A 20,111-nucleotide genomic window follows, 5' to 3' on the forward strand; every position below is an offset into this window, starting at 1 on the left:
TATGATGTGCCCTAACATTACTGTAGCATTCCAACAAACATTACTTACATAATATGTTCCTGTGGAAAGCTATGCCATCATTATCTTAGTTTGCTGGTTTTATCTTAAAGTACTCCTGCAAGGATTTGCTGTTGTATGTTTTCATTGAAACCCCTGCACACACAGAGGAGACTGATTCTGGCACACTTATTCAAATGAGTACAGTGTACAGAATTTACACACTACCTATTGACCTAAATTTGTTCACCTATTCAATCACATCAAATGTAGCACATTTGGGAGGAAACTGTCCAATCTCGCAACACTGAATGATTAAGATACCATCATCAGACCTCCAAGTCCAGAGAATAACTTAATTTTTAAACTGTCTCATCCCACACTGCCGTACTGTATTATCTTAAAGCAACTGATAGCCTTCAGCAATGTCGTCTCTCTGATAAAGCAAAGCACAGTTGTATCTCTTGTCATTGCGACTGTTCCTTTGCACAACAGACAGGACAACACATTGTACCTCAAAACATGCACAACAGCCTGCAAGATGTTGCTACAACCTTTTGCTGCCAGTGTTTGATAATACACTTACACACCCAGCTGTGAAGTCCGAATAATGGGCTGTCCAGAGGGACTGGTCTTGAGGTAGCAGTAGAATTGCTTGGTGGAGAGAGAGGTGGGTGACATCAACAAGGCAGGTAGGCGATGGTTTTCATGCAGTGGCATGCTAAGTAATGATGATTATTATTATATATTAGAATCATTCTCATTGTAAATTAGCCATTGAGCAAAATATCTGACATTTGATGTGTACAGTGACAAAATTATTTTTTTGTGGATTAAAATCAAGTGATGAAGTTTAGTCACAACCTTATAAAAGTGTTGGATTTATAGATGTGCAATGTCAGACTGTATATATTACTGTATATGATGTACATTATCTTTATGGTCATATGAATGATGACAAATGAATGAATGAATGAATGAATGAATGAATGAATGAATGAATGAATGAATGAATGAATGAATGAATGAAAATCTAGGTTATCAGAGAGCAAAAGGTAAAGGTAAAGAATACATGACATTTCTTTTGTTACCTCTTAGAAAATTAGCATTTCAGTCAATTAGCATGTCAAGAGAGCTTCAGGCTTGTATGGCTGGTGGCACTGCTGTGTGGATGGCAATGCTGCATTCAAAACAAAATGATGCTGGTTGCATGACAGGAAATATAACATCCAGTGTTTTTGGGGCTTTTAAATAAGCGAGACCTTTAACTTCTGCTTCTTTCACTTTCACGGTAATAGTATATAATAATATTATCATAGCAATTGTCAGTCACTGGAGTGTCCCACAAGTTTTGTAACATTCATTCTCCCTCCATTACTTTTCCCAAAATGCTTTGCTCGTTGAGGTTGATCTCAATCGAGGACATTACCTCTGCCTCAGAGCAGGCTGACAACTTAATTCATACTACAATGTAACATGATAAGACTTTGTTGATCTCACAGAGGGGAAATTAAGTCGTTACAACCAGCAAGTATTACAAAGCAACAACAGTGGCCAGAAGGGTCAAGATAAAAACAAAGGAGACAGGATAGAGAATAGAAAAACAACTATGTACAGTACCAGCCAAAAGTTTGGACACACCTTCTCATTCAATGTTTTTTTTTAATTTTTTTATTTTTTTTTTTCTAAAGTGGAGATTAATACTGAAGACATCCAAACTATGAAGGAACGCATGTTGTTGTTGTTGATGATGATGATGATGATGATGATGATGATGATGTAGTAAACAAAAGAGTTAAACAAACCAGAATATGTTTTATATTTTAGCTTATTCAAAGTAGCCACCAATTGCTTTTATGACAGTTTTGCCCACTCTCGGCACGCTCTCAAGTAGCTTCATGAGATAGCCGCCAGAAATGGTTTTCAGTTAACAGGTATGCCATGTTAAGAGTAAATTTCTGGAATTTTTTGCCATCTTAATGTGTTTGAGACCATCAGTGTGTTGTGCAGAGGTAGGGTTGGTTCAAAGGTCTGTACAGTGAATGAATCAACTAAGTAAAGAGAAACAACAGTCCATCATAGGTTAGGTGATGGTGGAGGCCAGGTCATCTGACGCAGCACTCCATCGTTCTCTTTCTTGTTCAAATCGCCCTTACATAGCTTGGAGGTGTGTTTGGGGTCATTGCTCTGTTGAAAATCAAATGATGGTCCCACTAAGCACAAACCAGATGGGATGGCATATCACTGCAGAATGCAGTGGTTGCCATGCTGGTTAAGTGTGCCTTGAATTGTGAATCAATAACCAACAGTGTCACCAGCAAAGCACCCCCACACCATCACACCTGCTCTTCCATGCTTCACGGTGGGAACCACACATTCAGACACCATCCACTCACTTTTTCTGCATCTCACAAAGACATGCCAGATGGAGCCAAAAATCTTTAATTTGGACTCATCAGATCAAAAGACATATTTCCACTGGTCTAATGTCCATTCCTTGTGTTTCTTTCCTTTTCCCAAGGCATTTTCTTGTTGTTCTTCCTCAGGAGTTGTTTCTTTCCAGCAATTCGACCATGAAGGCCTGATTCACACAGTCTTCTCTGAACATGATTGATGTTGATGTGTATCTGCTACTTGAACTCTGCGAAACCTTTATGTGAGCTCTAATCTGAGGTGCTGTTAATTTGCAGTTTCTGAGGCCGGTAACTTTGATGAACTTATCCTCTGCAGCAGAGGTTAATCTTGGTCTTCCTTCCTATGGCGGTCCTCATGAGAGCCAGTTTCATTACAGCATTTGATGGTCTTTGCGACCGAACTTGAGGAAACATTTAAAGTTCTTGAAATTTTCCGTATTGACTGACCTTCATGTCATAATGATGGACTGTCGTTTCCTTTTACTTAGTTGAGTGGTTCTTGTCATAATATGGATTAGAACAGTCGTCAAATAGGGCCATTCGCTGTACAGACCTTTGAACCAACCCTACCTCTGCACAACACAACTGAGGCTCTCAAAGACATTAAGAAGGCAAGAAATTCCAGAAATTAACTCTTGACAAGGCACACCTGTTAATTGAAAACAATTCCAGGTGACTACCTCATGAAGCTGATTGAGAGAATGCCAAGAGTGTACAAAGCTGTCACCAGCTTGGTTTTACTTGCTCGTGTCTTTTGGCCTTTGCTTCATTTTGTCTGCCTTATCTGTTTTTTTTTTTAAATTATGATTATTATTTTGTTCGTTTCTAAAGTACTCTGTAACATAAATAAAGTTTATCATCATTGCTTGATCAACTAGTACTTGACCACAAATGACAACAAAAATTAAGTTGAATCACACATAATCTATCAAAGCTATTATCATCAATATGTTTTACTCATCTGCACTGATTGTGGTTTCATTTGCTTTGATACCATGGTGAGGGTCTCAAGTGCTGATAATAAAGTTCACTCAGACTCTGATCTTAAGGTGTCTCTTTGTCAAAAAGTTTTCACCTCTAAGGTTATTAGAAAATAAAAAAGTCCAGATTCCAAACTTGCAGTGAGAGACCAGTTGTCATGGCTATGGTCACGTATCTTGTTGTAGAAACGCACAACTATATTTTAATATAATTTATCCCCGCTACATCAACCTATACCAGTCAATCATGTGCTCAAAGAGGGCTCTGAGTGCTGAAGGTCAGTTTTTATGTCATTTGTTTACTGCACAAAAGGAGTGATCTGCAGTTTAAGTCACAAACAAATCTTGTTTGGAAATTAACAACCACAGTAAAAGCAAATATGTTTTTCTTAAAATGCTGCCAGATGGAGAAGTGCAATTCAAGGAGTGGTAACAGGAATGATTCTAGCATGTGAGCATCTCAAACGTCTTTCAGCACGTCTTCTGTTGGGACATCCAGCCAGATGAGAGGCCAGGTGGCTTTGATGCTGGGTCTGTCCTTAAGACTCTTATAGTAAGCAGCCAGTTTGGGGTAATGCTCCTCACATAACCTACAGAATGGAGAAAAGTTCATGTGAACTTGGTTTTTGCAATCAATTCATTCATTCTCTCAAGCAGCTGAAAGTCAGTTTCAGTGAATCAGGTCACATACCCATACTGGAAGAGAATTGCAACGCTTGGAAAAACAGCCACATCAGCCAGTGTAAAGGTCTTTCCTGCCATGCAACAGTGTGCCTGGAGAAAAACGGAACAGAACTGAAAGTTAAAGGCCACATTCATGTGCTGGTGAGCAAATCTGACAGCCAAGACTGTCATGTCAGCCACTGAACAGAGCTCCTTTCTTTTTTTTCAGGTGTTATCTTCAGGTTTACCTTGTCCAGGTATCCCTCCCACAGCTTGAGCTCAGCAATCAGAGCCTCTTTGTTCCTCTTCTGAGCAGATTCATGCCTCTCTTCCTCTGGGACTACCCACTTGTAGTACGTAAAATCCACTGAAAAATATCAAAACAAGCTTTCAGTGGTGATTCTGGAAGGTATGGGAGCTGTGAGAGATATTAAATCTGTACAAACATTGTAAAACATTCACTCCCACATTAGTGGGCCAATTGTTTTCATCTCCTGAGCAGTTGAGGATGTATGGAAATTATGGAAAACAATCAGTGAAAACAGTACAATGTTTAAAAATGTTGGCAAATATTGTGATCACATTGGGAAATGGATTTCTAATTAACTCAGGGTGCAGTTCTCTTCTTTTTGCTTGTATTGGAATTTCCCCTTGAGGGACAAATAAAGGTATATTGAATTTTTGCACCCTGAAGGACAAGCTACGACTTTTTAAGATCACAACCTTTTGTAAGGGGTGCACTGCATATACTTCATGCATGGTGCCATGGCTTCATTATGTGACTGCAGAGCTCATGAGTGCATGGGTTGTGTTTTGAACAGCTTGGGTGTGTGATGCTGCCAAGAGTAATGTAGTTCAAAATCCCAAAAGGCCTCAATGGCAACAGCATCAGCTCGATCATAAAGCTTTGTGAGAAAAAGCTTTTGTAGCCTGGTGAGGCTTTAAAAACTAAATCCAAGTGGCTCAAATGTAATGATTATTTATTAGGATTATTAACATGAAAGATTTACAGGGCCAACAAACACAGTTGTATTGCAAAACAGAAGTGAAACACCTCAGCTTTGCATGTCTGGGTTAACATACACATTTTTTGGCTGAGTGTGAAACCCTCAAAAAGGCGCTGGTACATCAGTGATTGCTCAGCAGCGCCGTCAGGGATCAGCTTGTTTCCCTGGGACTTGAACTGGCTCTGTTGTTGGAGACAGGAAAAGAGCAACTGTTATCAACAGCTGCATGGAGCTCTGGTTCCCTGTCCTCTGCAGTGTGCTGTGTCTGTTTGGCATTAAGGCATTGTTACACATACAAGGAGCCCTACTAATTATTAACTCCTTGGTGAAATATGGCAGCAAGAGGCCGAGTTCAGCAGCTTTGCAAAGTTCTCACCTCCAGGTAAAAGCAGATAGCGAGGGACTCATTCACGATCATGTCTCCATGTTTGAAGGTAGGCAGCTTTAAGAAAGATAGAGTGGAATAAAAACTTAGTATTACAATGAATAGAAATGTGTGCATATCATGAAAAAGCAGGCTGACACTATAAAAGGACTTGTATTATTTCCAGATTCACTCACCTGTCCCCTGGGATTTATGTCCATGACTTCCTTCGACTTGTGCTCCTTTTTCTCAAAGTAGAGCCGTTTCTGGTTGTAGCCCTTCAGGTTCTTCTCCTCCAGAGCGATCATCACCCTCCAGCAGAAAGGAGAGCCGGAGCCCCACAGGAGAGTCATGTCCTTGGCCATGGTTTCAGGGTGAACTGCTGCACCTGACTGCAGCTGAAGAGAAAAACTGGAATCTGTCAGATGCCTGTTTTTATAACAAGCTCTGACCAACAGTTCACAACCTGATTGGTGGAAAGAAGTCCCCTCCCATTTTTGTGTTCTCACCCAAGATTGTGACTCCACACAGTTGAGATGCTTCACACCCTATCAGAGCATGCCTCCCATCCATCCACACCCATCTGCTTCAATTCACTCAGGGCAGCATGATGTCATGTTCAAAGTCTGCGTCTTTATTATTTCTGCATTATTCCATCTCTAGCTGCTTTTGTGCAGAAGCGTCAAGGCTTTCATAATATTAGAAGAGTTCTTAATATAATTCAGGAAAAATTTTATGCCAGAGATACAGCAATATTATCATTGGATGCCCGACAGGCATTCGATAGAATAGAATGGCCGTATCAATTTAATGTCTTAAGAAGATTTGGATTTGGGAGAAGTTTTCTTAAATGGATTCAGATTTTATGTACAAACCCAACAGTTAGTGTTTTAACGAACAATATAGTCTCAAAACCATTTCCTTTAGGACGATCTATCTGCCAGGGATGTCCGTTATCACCAATGTTATTCATATTAGCCATAGAGCCCCTGGCCATGACAGTAAGAACACAGACAAACCTGTCGGGCATCCAACTTGGAGAAAAGGAGCACCGAATATCTCTATATGCCGATGATGTGATTCTTTTTTTAACAAACTTGGCTGTCAGTATCCCAAACTTAATCCAGCAGATTGAACTTTTTGGTCAATTCTCCAGCTACAATCTTAACAACTCAAAATCATCAATACTGTTCCATAATAAAGAAGAAAGATTGAGACCAGTTATAGACAGCCTATTTATCAATGCAAAGGAGGGATTTACCTGCCTTGGTGTTAAAATTACAGACCGGTGGATGACAATGCCTATATCAATGATTGGCCGAATAAATATAATCAAAAAGAATGTATTACCAAAATTTTTATATATATTTTTCAATCGCTCCCACTGCCACTACCAAAATCATTTTTTAATAAACTTAACAGTACATTCAGGAAATTTATTTGGAACAATAAGAAACCTAGACTGAGATTTAGGCTGCTACCTGCCCTACGAAAGGGGAGGTTTACAACTTCCAAATGTGAAATGCTTTTAATGTTTTATTTCTTAACTGAGTCTTTTCCTGTTTGGGTGAACACTGAGCAAATGTCAATACCAAACCTTCCAATAAAACTATATTTATACTCTGCAGACCCAAAATCTGTAGAAAAACAGTAGAAAATCCTTTTATCAAAAATGCTATTGATATTTGGTATAAAGCACATTGGCATGTTGGAGATACTCCTCCCACTTCTCGCTTCTCCCCTATATGGGGTAATGCCTTTTTTAAGGCAGGAAGGGCAGATGGCAGTTTTAGAACCTGGACAAGAAAAGGTGTGCAAAAAATATGGAAAAATATTACCATCCACATAAGATATATGTGGATGGTAATCTTCTTACATTCGATCAGCTGTGTCAGAGATACAATATTCCTAAAAAAAACAAAAAAAAACAAAACATTTTATTTAAATATCTACAATTGAAACATTTCATGGGCTGCACGGTGGCGCAGCAGGTAGTGCGCGTGCCTCACAGCAAGAAGGTTGCCGGTTCGATTCCCGGGTCAAGCAGGGCCTTTCTGTGTGAAGTTTGCATGTTCTTCCCGTGCATGCGTGGGCTCTCTCCGGGTACTCCGGCTTCCTCCCACAGACCAAAAGCATGCTCTTTAGGTTAATTGATGACTCTAAATTGTCCGTAGGTGTGAGTGTGAATGTTTGCTTGTCCTTGCATGTGGCCCTGCACTCGGCTGGCGACTGGCTCAGGGTGTACCCCGCCTCCCACCCATCGTAGCTGGGATAGGCTCCAGCCCCCTGCAACCCTGAAAGGGATAGGCGGTATAGATAATGGATGGATGGATGAAACATTTCATATTATCGAAATATAAGCAGATAACATCTGAACCACCACTATCACATCTTGAAAATCTCATAGTTCTCAATCAGAATGGGAGGGGACAGATCCCTTTATTTTATAAAGCCCTATTATCATGTGATAATGAGTCTACCACTGACAGATTAGAGGCATGGAGACAAGATATTCAAGAGAGCATAGAAAAGACTGAAGGGGAAAAGGAATGCTTAAGAGCTCAAAAATGATCAATTAATACGAGAATGAAGCTATTACAATACAAGTTGTTATGGCCAGACCAAGGACACCAGGACCCAGATGCAGAGAGTGGCACAAAAGATTTATTGACAAAGTAGCAACAGAAATTCAGTTCTTAGGAACGACAGTACGAACAAAGTATCAACAGAAATACTCACTGGTGGAAAGTATCAACTAAAACTCCGAACAGAAAATCACCTTTAGTCAGGGAGAAAAGTCAGGAACAAAGTACAACACAAAATGGTGGTAAAGCACCAAAAGCTTACTACTCGAGATACAATCACTGGAGGAATTGACTCGTGGCAAGGGGCAGAAGATCTCAGGCAGTGCAATAACATGCAGGAAGCAGTGAGAATAATCCAGCACTGGAGACAAAGAGAGGGTGGCTTATGAAGCCGGCTGATTAGGCAGAACAAGCTGCAGGTGTGCCAGGAGACCAGCGCTCCAGGAGATCACCCTGCCCCTCGGCACTCACACTGCAGGAAGGGGGAGAGAGAAGTCAGTACAAGCAAACACAACAAAAAGCAGGACCACAACACAAGTGGCTGATGAGGACTTCCCAAGTTAAAACAATATTGGAAAACAGTTCTTCAAACCATATCTGACATTGTTAATGTGGAAGTCCCTTACCAACCAAAAATGTGTTTTTTAGGTACATATCCCCAAAATTTTATCATTAACTCAAAACAGGCAACTTTAATTGATTTTGGACACCTGCAGGCCAGGAGGATGATTGCTTTACACTGGAGAAAACTGGATGTACCTTCGATACATATGTGGGTGAAAGAGATGGCATCTTGTATTGTAATGGAGAAACTGACTTACATAACAAGGGGAAAGGTGAGAGAATTTGAAACAGTGTGGAAACCTCTGATGGAATTTCTTAGCCGTCAAGGTGCACAGTGACTTTGAAATTAGTCTGTTGCTGAGTGCGTTTATATTTCATTATGTCTAATAGTCTGTTTTTAATATGTTTGTTTTACTTTTTGTCAAACATGTTTAGTATATTATGTTTATACATTATTTTATTTTATGTCTAATTCAAGTATTGTTATTGTTTTGTTCAGTGTCTGTTTGTTAGTTAAATATGTAAAATCAATAAAAATATTGTTAAAAAAAAAAGGTACAGTACTCCTGCAGTGATTTTCTGACTGAAATTAGACTGTTGAACAGTTACGGTGACTCAGCACTTTGCACTCACCCTTACACACACAGAGGAGACCAGTTCTGGCACGATTATTCAAATGAAACAATCAGGCTGAATTTACACACCCCCCTATTTACCTACATTTGGGAATGGCGTTACAAGTGGCACTGAGCAGAAACCTTGAGCACCCTCTGTTCACATACAGTTTACGTTTTTTTTTGTGCCTCAGTTCCCAGTATCAACACTGCAGTGAAGTTAACTGTGTTTGGAAATGAACCAGATCCTGTCGTGTATTTGATCCAGTTTGTAGTCACTGTTTCTGTCTGCAGCTGCATCCAAAAGACAACTTATTATAAAGAGAGAGAGCAGAAATCACATGAAAAATGTGTTTTTGCTGAAGACTGTTCCGTCCAGCAAAACATTCACCTGCTGACCAGTTTCATTTTAGCTGTCTGAGACGTTTGACAAAAAGACTGCAATCATTTATCCACATTTCATTCTAGCCATTCCGAGCATTCGGTCCAAGTATAAGTGTAGTGTGTTTTTGAGTGAGTTTCACCAGTGATGTTCCTCCTCTTCATATCATTTCATCTTCATTGTGAAAGAAATCTTTTTGTCTTCATCAGTAAGGCCGTGCCTTTGTTGAGTGTGAGCACTGTATGTGTGCGGAAGTCAGGTTTTTTTATCAGTTTAATCTTGCTTGGCCAGCATGACATTTTCTGTTGGTGACGCGACAGTGTTTGTAATACAACTGGTTTTCCTGAAAACAATGATGCTGGCCGATATGCCAGGTTCTGCTCTGCATGCATGAAGTCAAGCATTCTATGTGTTGGTTTGAGGACTGTGCATGCCCTGTCAAGACAGGGAGGCCATGCAAAACAGGACTGCTCCCACTGGAACATGAAAGAATGCAGCATGCAAAATTCAGGCTATAGTTTTCCCTTTTAAAAGAGGATGCAAGTGGTGCAAGGATGAAGTACATACGTCGTACGTTCGTCACAAGCCCTAGATAGTTTCATGAGGTCTTTTATGTTCAAGTCTGGCATATCCAAAGTATGGTCAAATTTTGAAACATTTTCCCACATTTTGGCTTTTATTTTGAAATATCACGTGATCTTGTAGGCTAATTGACAGCAAGTGATCATCAGCATTATAATTAATTCAGTGTCACTGTCTTGAAGAGCAGGACCTGTGGCTGCTCTCTGTTCCAGCAGACTGGTTCTCTGATGCAGGCAGTGAAGTCTGTCAGGGAGTGTGAGACCCTCTGCTGGTCCTGCCAGGAACTGTGTGGTATCCAGACACTGATCTATTAGCTAATTACAAGACACTATTTAACCAGATGTGTTTTCACTCATTTTACTGGAAGCACTGCTATCAATCAACAACGTTTATGTGCAAAAGACTGGATTCTGTTTTTAGTGACCTTGACACAGCGTCACAATGTTTTCGTGCTTGTGTCTGACCTTCCAACCGCATAAACTCGACAACAGCAACTACAGGAAGTCCAAGCTTGAGTAGATCTCAGACTTTATTTCCGCTTTCAGCAGTGGCATCTTGGTTTTATTTGGTTTATGCTCCAGTATGACGGGTTACAATGTTGTCGGTTATTTAGCACAAGAAATCGGTTGAAACCTGTTAATGTGAAATAAAGGACTTGATAGGAAGACAACATGCAGTCAAACCCGCTGCATTAGTCAAGAGATTAATATAAATCCAAGCCATGTACCTGGGCAACAATATCACAATGTGACATTTAACCTGTTTGCCTTAACATCGCACACTGCAGTGTAACAGCCATGTTTACTGACTGATTTGTCAAATCTTTGACAGGAACCTCTAAAGAAAGCACAACCAACAAAAAGAACCACATCTGTCGTTCTAACAGGAGAAAACGTGGAGCATGCTGATCATCTCAGCACTTTCCTTTTCAGGGTCAGAAGAACACAGCAGCTGTGTCATATTTGACAAACTGAGCTGAAACTACAAGCAAAAGCATTTCTGTAGAACCCAAACCAGATCATCACAGGCAGGCGTGACTGGAAAGCATGGTGAGAATCTCAGATGTCTTTGAGTGTGTCTTGCCCCTGAAGGTTTTCCAGCCAGTGAGGAGGCCAGCTGGCTTTGATGCTGGGTCGATCCTTCAGCAGATTGTAGTACCCCCCCAGATTAGGGTAACGCTCAGGAGACAACCTGCAGAACAAACAGTAGGAGACATCTGAAGTGTCACGTCAAGCCACACACCTACAGATCACCAATGTTTGTTTGTGCCACTTGCAGGAAAATGCATTGCAGAAAAATCCCACTTACCCAAATCTGAAAAGGGTAGCAACAGTTGGAAAAACGGTCACATCTGCCAGCGAGAAGGACGCACCTGCCAGGTGGGAGTTCGGGCCCAGCTTGAAAGACAGAGGTGAAAAATACACGTTTGAGCACATCGATGCATGTTGAATCGTTTGTGTTTTTGTGTGTCCACAGTGAGTGCGCTACCTTCTGCAGGTAACCCTCCCAGAGCTTGAGCTCAACGGTCAGAGCTTCCTTGTTCCTCTTCAGAGCCGAGTCGTGCCTCTCTGCTTCAGGGACGAACCACTCGTAGTAGATAACTGCATCTAAAAAAAGAAAAACACCACACACACATATTCAGTGCATAGTGGCTTATAGTGTGTATAAACTTATTTCTTTGGTATAAACAGCACATTTGTTGGGGACTATTTTTAGCTGTGGATTAATATGGATTTGTTGCAGTGAGTATTTTCAGCATCATGATTGTGGTAAAGAAACATGCCGCCCAGTATTACTGGTTTTGGTCTTACTGTTAGCTCTGAACTGCTGCTGTTAAATAATAATGGATTTACTGATGACAGAGTGAAACAGTCCAAAACAATATTCCTGCTGCTATTCTGACCAGTGGAAGCTGTCTATTCTTTACCTGTAATAAAATATTTAAAAATGTGCAAATATTTGGTGTTTTGTTGCAGCTTGGAGGTCTCTGCTGAAGGGATTTCATTGCATTTGTACGGTGGCCAACAAGGGCAAATGCGCCGCAAACTGCAAAATGCTGCAAACACAGGAATGATGCAAAGCCAAAAACACACAAACACATAAAACAAATGCAACAGAAAAAACGCTGCAAGAGAAAAATGCTGCAATCATAGAAACGAAGCAGAAGCAAAAACTTACATCCATTTTGTGGAGTGAATTTGCAGTATTTGTCTCTTGCAGCTGTTTTGGGGTTGTGTGTGTTTTGATTTTTGCAGCATTTTTCTTTTGCATTTGTTTTGTGTGTTTGTAAGTTTTTGCTTCTGCTTCATTTCTGTGATTGCAGCATTTTTCTCTTGCAGCGTTTTTCTGTTGCATTTGTTTTATGTGTTTGTGCGTTTTTGGCTTTGCATCATTCCTGTGTTTGCAGCTTTTTGCCGTTTGCGGCACGTTTGCCCTTGTCAGCCACCATACATTTGTCTTACTGAGTTTTTCGTAGAAGGGGAAACCCTCAAACATGCGCTGGTACATCAGTGCTTGCTCGGCCTGGCTGTCTGGGATCAGTTTGTTTCCCTGGGACTTGAACTGACTCTGCAGGGAGAAAAGTTCATAATGTCAAATTTAGTGTTAGCCTGTTAAATGACTTGTTGAGGGGTTGTTTTTTATGCCATGGACAGGCTCACTCACCTCCAGATAAAAACAGGCTGCGTAAGATTCATTCACGACGATGTCTCCGTGTTTGAAGGAGGGAAGCTTCAAAAAACAAAATGTGAACAACAGAGAGCTGAAGGGTTAAGTGCTGTCAGGGCTGCCATCATGTCACCATGCTAACGCTACCGGGAGCTAATGAAGACACCCTGCTGAGCTGAGCCAGCAGGGACTCATAGGGAATAAACTGGCTCACTTCTAGCGTGTTTTAACACAATATGGCACTTAGCTAGCTTAACTCTGTTAGGAATTATTGTTTTCCAAGCCAATGTGACACATATTTACAGCAAATTTAGGATAGTTAAGTTCACTCGAGCTCTTTCAGCATATCACTTGTATGTACCTGTTTCACAGAACGGAAGTTAGTATACTCATATGCGCCAAACTGCCTTCAAAATTCAGTCAATTTACCATTATCTTCTTTAGTGTTATAACACAACGCCGCATTAATATCGAACTAAAACATTATGGCACAAAAAAGGCTTGTGAAAACTTCGGCATGCTAATAACCCGCCTACTGTAGAAACCCTCGTCCTTGTCATTGCCGCCCTCTGTGGTGCGTTTCACTGAAGTAACGCGAGTGATTTTCTTCCAAGGAAGCGCTGCTTGGTGAACTTGATATAAGCCGAATTAAATTGCACGATTCGTCTACAGCCTTCAGTCGTTTTTCAGAAAGCATGCACTCTTGTCGGGAAGCTGGAAAACTCCATGGATCCAACTTTTGAATCGTCTGACGTTGCCTCACAAAGCAGCGCGTCGACACCTTATATCAAAGATGGTGGGAGTGTCGGCTGCGTCTGCGATTAATACAAACTGTTGCAGCTATTGTGCGTATATCGCAATGATATTTAGGAGAAGGGAAATATGATGGGTAGTAATTTAACATTACGTGACTATTTTACAGGTTACGGTGCATTAAAGTTACCTGTCCTCTGGGGTTTATAGCTAACACTTCTTGGGACTTGTGCTCCATTTTCTCAAAGGAGAGCAGTTTCTGGTTGTAGTCCTTCAGGTTCTTCTCCTCCAGAGCGATCATGACCCTCCAGCAGGGAGGAGAGCCGGAGCCCCAGAGCAGAGTCATGTCCTTGGCCATGGTTTTAGATTCAACAGCTTGATCCTGACGCCTGAGTCTTCAAATGGACACCGCCGCCGAAATGATAAGATAACTGTGCTCTTGCGTTTGTTGTTACTCTCTGCATTGTTCATGGAGATCGCAAGCTATAACAAAGGCGCATATTGCCACCTACTGGCGAGAAGGAGGTAATACAATCGGTGGTGTTTTCCCTTTATACCTCAAACTCCACATTTTATGTTAAAAATGTGTCAAAGATTTGGTCGTTTAAAAATCAAATACACAGTTTGCTTCTAAATATTATATATATATATATATATATATATATATATATATTTTTTTTTTTATATCAATGTTCCCATTGAACAAGCTCACAGACACACAATAACATGGTGAAGGCAATGTTTGTTTCAGAGATCCTTCAGGATCTCATCGCCCTGTGGGCTGGCCAGCCAGTGTGGGGGCCAGCTGGCTTTAATGCTGGGTCTGTTCTTCAACAGGCTGTAATATTTGGCCAGTTTGGGGTAACGTCCAACAGACAGCCTAAAGAGAAGAAACCAGACTATGATGTGAGTGGAAAAACAACAGCAGTCTGAGCTCATTCTTCCAGCAAGTGCGGAACTTTGTCACATACCCAAAACGAAAAGCATAAGCAATGTTTGGAAAGACGATCACATCAGCCAAGGAGAAGGCCCCCGCCAGGTATGAGCCTGCAGCCACCTTGATGCAGAAATCAAGTGAAAGATACAGTGCTGTCAGCATTTTATGCATACATGTCCATCTATGTGTGTGTGTGTGTGTGTGTGTGTGTGTGTGTGTGTGTGTGTGTGTGTGTGTGTGTGCTGTGTGCTACACTACCTCCTGCAGGTAACCCTCCCAGAGTTTGAGCTCAGTGGTCAGACCTTCCCTGTTTCTCTTCACAGCAGAATCATGTCTCTCCTCTTCAGGGACAAACCACTCATGGTAGATGATTGAATCTGAAACAGATCATCCATCATGAGTATCACTACAGTGTGTGACTGTGTTCAATGCTTCTCACCATTTTTCTCTCTTCACTCTGCGTTTGTATTCCTGCGAGGGTGCCTTCATCTTACTGAGTTTTTCGTAGAAGGTGAGACCCTCCATCATGCGCTGGTACATCAGTGCTTGTTCCGTGGGGCTGTCAGGAATCAGCCTGGTGCCCTGGGACTTGAACTGATTCTGTCACAGAGTAATAGAACATTTTATTTAGTTCTGTGTGGTGAAGAGGAGAAGCAGTGTGTAGTTTCAGCTTGTGCACTTTACCTCCAGGTACAAACATACTGCACAGGACTCATTCAGTATGTTGTCTCCATGTTTGAAGGCAGGGAGCTGGAGGAATTAAAGCACATAGTTATATTATATAAGTGTCTAGTGCATTTTGTCTTGTGCTGCAAAGACAGTAAACCTTTATAATACCATGGCTATAGGAAGTTCATCCTCCATGCAGAGCCACCCCAGTTGAAAGTGTATTACTATAACAGCTAACAAGATTGGACTTAAATATTTACAATATGAATACGCTCGTTTTTCCTGTACAGCACACTGCACCCACCTGTCCTCTTGGATTGATTTCCAAGACTTCCTGGGATTTGTGCTCCTCTTTCTCAAAAGACAGCAGCTTGCGCTTGTAGCCCTGCAGCTTCTTTTCCTCCAGGGTGATCATGACCCGCCAGCAGGGAGGGGATCCAGCCCCCCACAGCAAACTCATTGACTTAGCCATGGACACAGATGGTCAACAAAATAAAATGAAAAGAGGGAAACAATGAACTGCACGAGTAAAGTGAGCAGCAACTGTAAAGTTTATGGCACTACATTAAACCAAAGGTTGCTCAGTAGAGGCCCGCCCTCGTGTTCTCAGGTCTCACAAGTGAAAGCAGTAAAGAAGAATGCCTTGCAGATCTGTTTTATTCACTCAAGGTTTTTATTGCAGAATGTGTATACACAGCATTTCAAGTGAAAGTGTAACCACTGTTTAATGTTCAGCCCACAACAAGGTGTCTATGCAGTGATATTTCCCTTGTTTTGTTGCACTGTGAGACGAGCAAACAGTTCAGCTGGGACATTATCCACAACCTATTCAAGGTCATACAGCACAAAGCAAATGTCCAAATCCTGCTCCCCTCTGTCAGCACAGAGCAACGCTTATTACAAACATATTTCAGCTATGAGCACATCTTCCATTTCTAGCATCTTTTATTACAATTCACAGAATAGCCTCTTTGTATCCTTTCTCTCAGACTATAATACAGGTTTCTACAGAAATTACAAAAATAATACATCACATGAACCGCACTAAACATGCATACTGTAGTACTACAGTATTTAGTACCTGGCAGTTGAAAAGGGCATTTACACATTTTATGCAGTATTCTCCGCATGTCCTTCAAAATAGATTATTAAAATTAAAAAAAGTCTTTATCCTTTTGTCTTTTTACACTTTACAAACAGTTCCTCTGAGATTAAAAACCCCTTTTTTTCTTTGTTTACTGTGTCGCTCATTCATGAGAAACTATTAATGTCGAGTAAGGTGCAAGATGTCCGAGCTTTGCAAATAAATACTGAGAACAATTCTGCCAAAATGAAAAAAAAAAAAAAAATTCATTGTAATTAACACTCGATATACCTACGCCTTTGAATGTGACATTTGTGAGTCGCTGGAGAAGTAGGAGGTGCATGAAACCGGAGGGAGAGACGGCATGAAGGTACAGTGGTGTCCTTCTTAAATGAAAGGCACACATCAGATTGAAAACCTTTCACATTCCTACTCAACACGACTACACTCGTCACTTGTCAAACGTGCAGCTGCTGATCTCTTGGGATTCTTTGAAACAGGATAAGAGAACAAATTCAACTTCCTCTTCAGCCTGTTCATCTTTACTGAAATTCACAGCTTAAATAAATGAAGAAAAAAAAAAAAGGTGAAGTCACAGCTGCAGAAACTCTCAAGCAAAAATTATCCCTTTGGACTAATGCAGCATTTCAAATATACGTTTAGATAAATTAAAAAAAATGTTTCAATTCAGTGTGGAGGCAGCGTCCTTATTTGACGCGTTCTCTTCCTTAACTCCCACTTTTTCGTCGGGCCGCATTAAAAACACTAGCGGCTGCGGCTTCATCACTCAGAAACATCAGGCAAAATTTAGCAGCTGGCAAAAACCTAAAGGGGTTTGTGACGGGTGGAATACAGCTCTGTGAAGCGTGGCAAAGGCAGGCGGTGGACAGAGATGTCGCTTCGATGACGGTAGCCGTGTTTCCTCTGCGATGAGGGAGGATGGACGATTACGTTTATGTATCCGGAGAATCGGTTAGTCCTAAAGCGAGCGCTTCCTCTGGGGTCAGGCCGTTCTTCAGAGTCCGCCTCACTGCGACAGGAGAAGAGCGTCAGTGAACTGTTCCTGCTGTTAGTATGCAAGAAATCAACACAAACGTCTGCATGCTACCAGCTTTCAATATGCTTTACAACATAAGCACAACCAGCTCAGAATTAGGGCGTGATATGGATTGAAGCATTCAAGCCGTACAGGACTTGCGGTTGGCCCTGGACCTCCTCCTCTCTCGGGGCTGGGCTCTGGTTCCTGGACCTTGAGTGGCCGACCTCACTATACGCTCCATGATCTCGTCTGCAGCGTCGTCTCCACAGATCTGAGTGTCCTCCACGGGTGGCGTCCATGCCTGCATACTGCGACCTGAACAAATGAATGACAGAGGCTTATGTGTGAACACAGAAAGCCTTTAAAATGCTGCGACTCTTGTTTTACTGTTGGCTTCTCTGTGTGCCCCTGTAAGAAACTCCCTGTCCCCCTCACCTCCCCGTCCAGGCCGGGATCTTGTCCGCGTCCGAAGCCCCGGTACTCCGCTGGCCTCCTTGTCCCCACCACTGAGGCTGGTTCTCAACACGGCCTTCATGTGCTCATGCTCTGCAGCGTCCTCAGAGTGGCCCAGACCCTGAGGCTGCTCGCTCTCCTGGCTACCACTGGGGGCGCTGGTGTTGCTGCTGGAGCCATACCGACCACACTGAAGGACAGAACAGAATGATGGACACTAAGACTGTCAGCTTGTACTTTAAGTAAACCGAGCTTTGAATCAAACATGCTGATGCATCAAGGTGAACATCCAACCTGCAAATATCAGAATGCCTAATCTACTTCATCGACTGATCCACGCAGGTGTTAAAACCAGTAAATTCAGAAAAAGGAAAACTCTGAGGTTAAGAGGCCCAGTCAGGGTTAGCAGCTTCATGCACACACACGCACACACACACAGACAGGCAGGCAGCACACACGTCGATACCTCACTCTCCTCTTCATCATCAGACTACAGAGGAAAGACAGAGTGAAAGTCAAAGACTAACTCAAAGAAAATACAGCTGACAGTCTGAGCGTGTTTGTGTCAGAGATGCTGAGTGTGAGATGCTCACAGGAGCGTTCACGTCCATGATCATCTTCCCACGGGTTTTGTTGCGTTCGCGGTGGTCGGCTCGTTTCTGTTTCTGCTGCAGCACGCGGTCTCGTGTGGTCCGGTACTCCAGCGCAAACTCGCTGAGGATTTTACTGAACCTGTGGACGCTGATCTCTCTCACGCTGTAGGCTGGATGGCCGAGGAACAGCAGGAACGAGTGGAACCTGCGAGAAGAATGACAACATCCAATTTTCCTGAAATCTCTAATTGTCACAGTTAAAATACAGAGACAGTTTTCTGCTATGAGAATGTTGTGAGGTGGAGCTACCTGTTGATGATCCTGCGGTGAACAATCTTGAGGATGATAATCCTCTCAGCACAGTCTTTGAGGAAGTCAGACATCTTCTGCTTCAGCTGGGGCTTCATCTCATGCTTGGCAATCACCTTTAGGTGGTCCCATGAGGCTTTGCAGCGCCGCTCCATCTGACACAGATTCTCCTGCAGCTGGTCGAAATCCACCTGGCAGAAGAGATGTTGGAGGGAAGGTACTTTACAAATCCAGTGTCCAAAACAAAATGAAGGAAGTCAACTGTATTGCATCCCGCTTTTAAAAGTGTTCAGTATCATTCAGCTACAACGTAAAACATCATAGAGGAATTCATCTCAGAACTGCTAATCGAGGTTAAAGTCAAAGTCAGTTTAACTTTACAAGAACTCCTGAGCCAACTCTGAATAAATTATACAAGTTGAGGTCAGTTACTGTAACTCACATTTAACTCACATTAAAGCAGCAGGGGAGCTTATGTTTTTAAGTTAAACCAGACTCAAAACACCAGGGACGTTAGACAGTATGTACACGAGCCTCTGATGAGTGAGTGCAGAGCATACCTTTGCAGATCGCGTGATGGCTCCGATCTCGGAGTAGAGGTCAGTGCTCTGAGGGAAGTTCTCCACCACCACGGAGCAGGCGTGATGCAGCAGAGACTGCTTGTGAACCGTGTCCTTCACCTCTGGAACCTTCTCCAAATACGTCATCTCGAAGCCTTTAGCCTGGACACGTGGACACGCAGGTTACTTACAGCGAAATAATTTTTGTTCCTTCTCTGTTTCCCTTTCATCAAAAATCCACTTAAGGCTCTTTATGAAATGAACATAAAAAAAACAAAGAAATGATGACTGAGCAAAGAGTATGGAGTAGTATTACAAACTACATCTGTTCTCATCAAATTATAGTAGCTAATATGTGCTAAAATTTTTAATCTACAAATTACAGGCTTAGAAGATCCACACTGCATTAAAATCACTGACTTCTCTATAATTGCTTTCAACAAAGGAAGCTTGTCATTATGTCCCAGCATGATGACGTGAACCTGTAGGGGTCATGACTCACGTTGGTGCCGTTGAGGAAGTTTCCGATAGAGAGCAGCGTGGAGAGGATGTAGCGTAGCGTTTTGTTCTTCTCCAGCTGTTCCATACCCTCCTTCAGATCTTGCAGCGGCTCTGCTACTTCCTGGGAGGAGGAAAACGCGCACATGCACGTTAGATGAGTCAATTAAGACTCTCAAAAACATGTGTTTTATTAGTCTACAGTTATATAAGTGGTGAACAGGTGCACTCCGTCTCCCACCACAAATCATCTGTGCTTGAGGTCATGAGAGGTTGTTTAAAGGTCGCTGCCTCGGTCAGCCTCCGCTATCAAACGTGCTTCTGATTACACCCAGTTCTTGTTTTTGTGCGGCGGGCTTCTCTCGCATGCATGTGTTTGTGTGCCCGCGCAGTATGC

General features: G+C 42.1%; 4 protein-coding genes across 4 annotated transcripts in view; all 4 read right to left on the bottom strand.

Annotated features, from left to right (window-relative positions):
* Positions 1–3,608: 3,608 nt before the first annotated feature.
* LOC139345403 (glutathione S-transferase A-like) lies at positions 3,609–5,958 on the bottom strand. The gene is made up of 6 exons (XM_070983953.1): positions 5,623–5,958; positions 5,438–5,503; positions 5,138–5,243; positions 4,303–4,421; positions 4,083–4,165; positions 3,609–3,981 (listed from the first exon to the last, which is right to left on the bottom strand). The coding sequence occupies exons 1-6, from the start codon at positions 5,788–5,790 to the stop codon at positions 3,852–3,854; spliced, it is 672 nt and encodes a 223-aa protein (XP_070840054.1). The 5' UTR covers positions 5,791–5,958; the 3' UTR covers positions 3,609–3,851.
* A 2,111-nt stretch (positions 5,959–8,069) lies between these two features.
* LOC139345400 (glutathione S-transferase A-like) lies at positions 8,070–14,034 on the bottom strand. The gene is made up of 6 exons (XM_070983946.1): positions 13,763–14,034; positions 12,817–12,882; positions 12,615–12,720; positions 11,641–11,759; positions 11,461–11,549; positions 8,070–11,343 (listed from the first exon to the last, which is right to left on the bottom strand). The coding sequence occupies exons 1-6, from the start codon at positions 13,928–13,930 to the stop codon at positions 11,211–11,213; spliced, it is 681 nt and encodes a 226-aa protein (XP_070840047.1). The 5' UTR covers positions 13,931–14,034; the 3' UTR covers positions 8,070–11,210.
* A 285-nt stretch (positions 14,035–14,319) lies between these two features.
* Positions 14,320–15,650, bottom strand: LOC139345677 (glutathione S-transferase A-like). The gene is made up of 6 exons (XM_070984444.1): positions 15,483–15,650; positions 15,194–15,259; positions 15,004–15,109; positions 14,768–14,886; positions 14,544–14,629; positions 14,320–14,452 (listed from the first exon to the last, which is right to left on the bottom strand). Exons 1-6 carry the CDS (start codon positions 15,648–15,650, stop codon positions 14,320–14,322), a joined length of 678 nt encoding a protein of 225 aa, XP_070840545.1.
* Positions 15,651–15,837: 187 nt separating this feature from the next.
* Positions 15,838–20,111, bottom strand: part of fhod3a (formin homology 2 domain containing 3a) — a 51,474-nt gene continuing 47,200 nt past the window's right edge. Inside the window, exons 21-28 of the mRNA XM_070984775.1 lie at positions 19,719–19,838; positions 19,217–19,378; positions 18,657–18,847; positions 18,348–18,552; positions 18,221–18,244; positions 17,737–17,944; positions 17,452–17,616; positions 15,838–17,292 (exon numbers count right to left, since the gene is read on the bottom strand). Of these exons, the coding sequence (XP_070840876.1) occupies positions 17,216–17,292; positions 17,452–17,616; positions 17,737–17,944; positions 18,221–18,244; positions 18,348–18,552; positions 18,657–18,847; positions 19,217–19,378; positions 19,719–19,838 (1,152 nt within the window). The 3' untranslated portion in view covers positions 15,838–17,215. The remainder of the gene's footprint in view (positions 17,293–17,451; positions 17,617–17,736; positions 17,945–18,220; positions 18,245–18,347; positions 18,553–18,656; positions 18,848–19,216; positions 19,379–19,718; positions 19,839–20,111) is intronic.

Source organism: Chaetodon trifascialis, chromosome 17 (assembly GCF_039877785.1).
Source record: "Chaetodon trifascialis isolate fChaTrf1 chromosome 17, fChaTrf1.hap1, whole genome shotgun sequence".
Lineage (NCBI taxonomy): Eukaryota > Metazoa > Chordata > Actinopteri > Chaetodontiformes > Chaetodontidae > Chaetodon > Chaetodon trifascialis.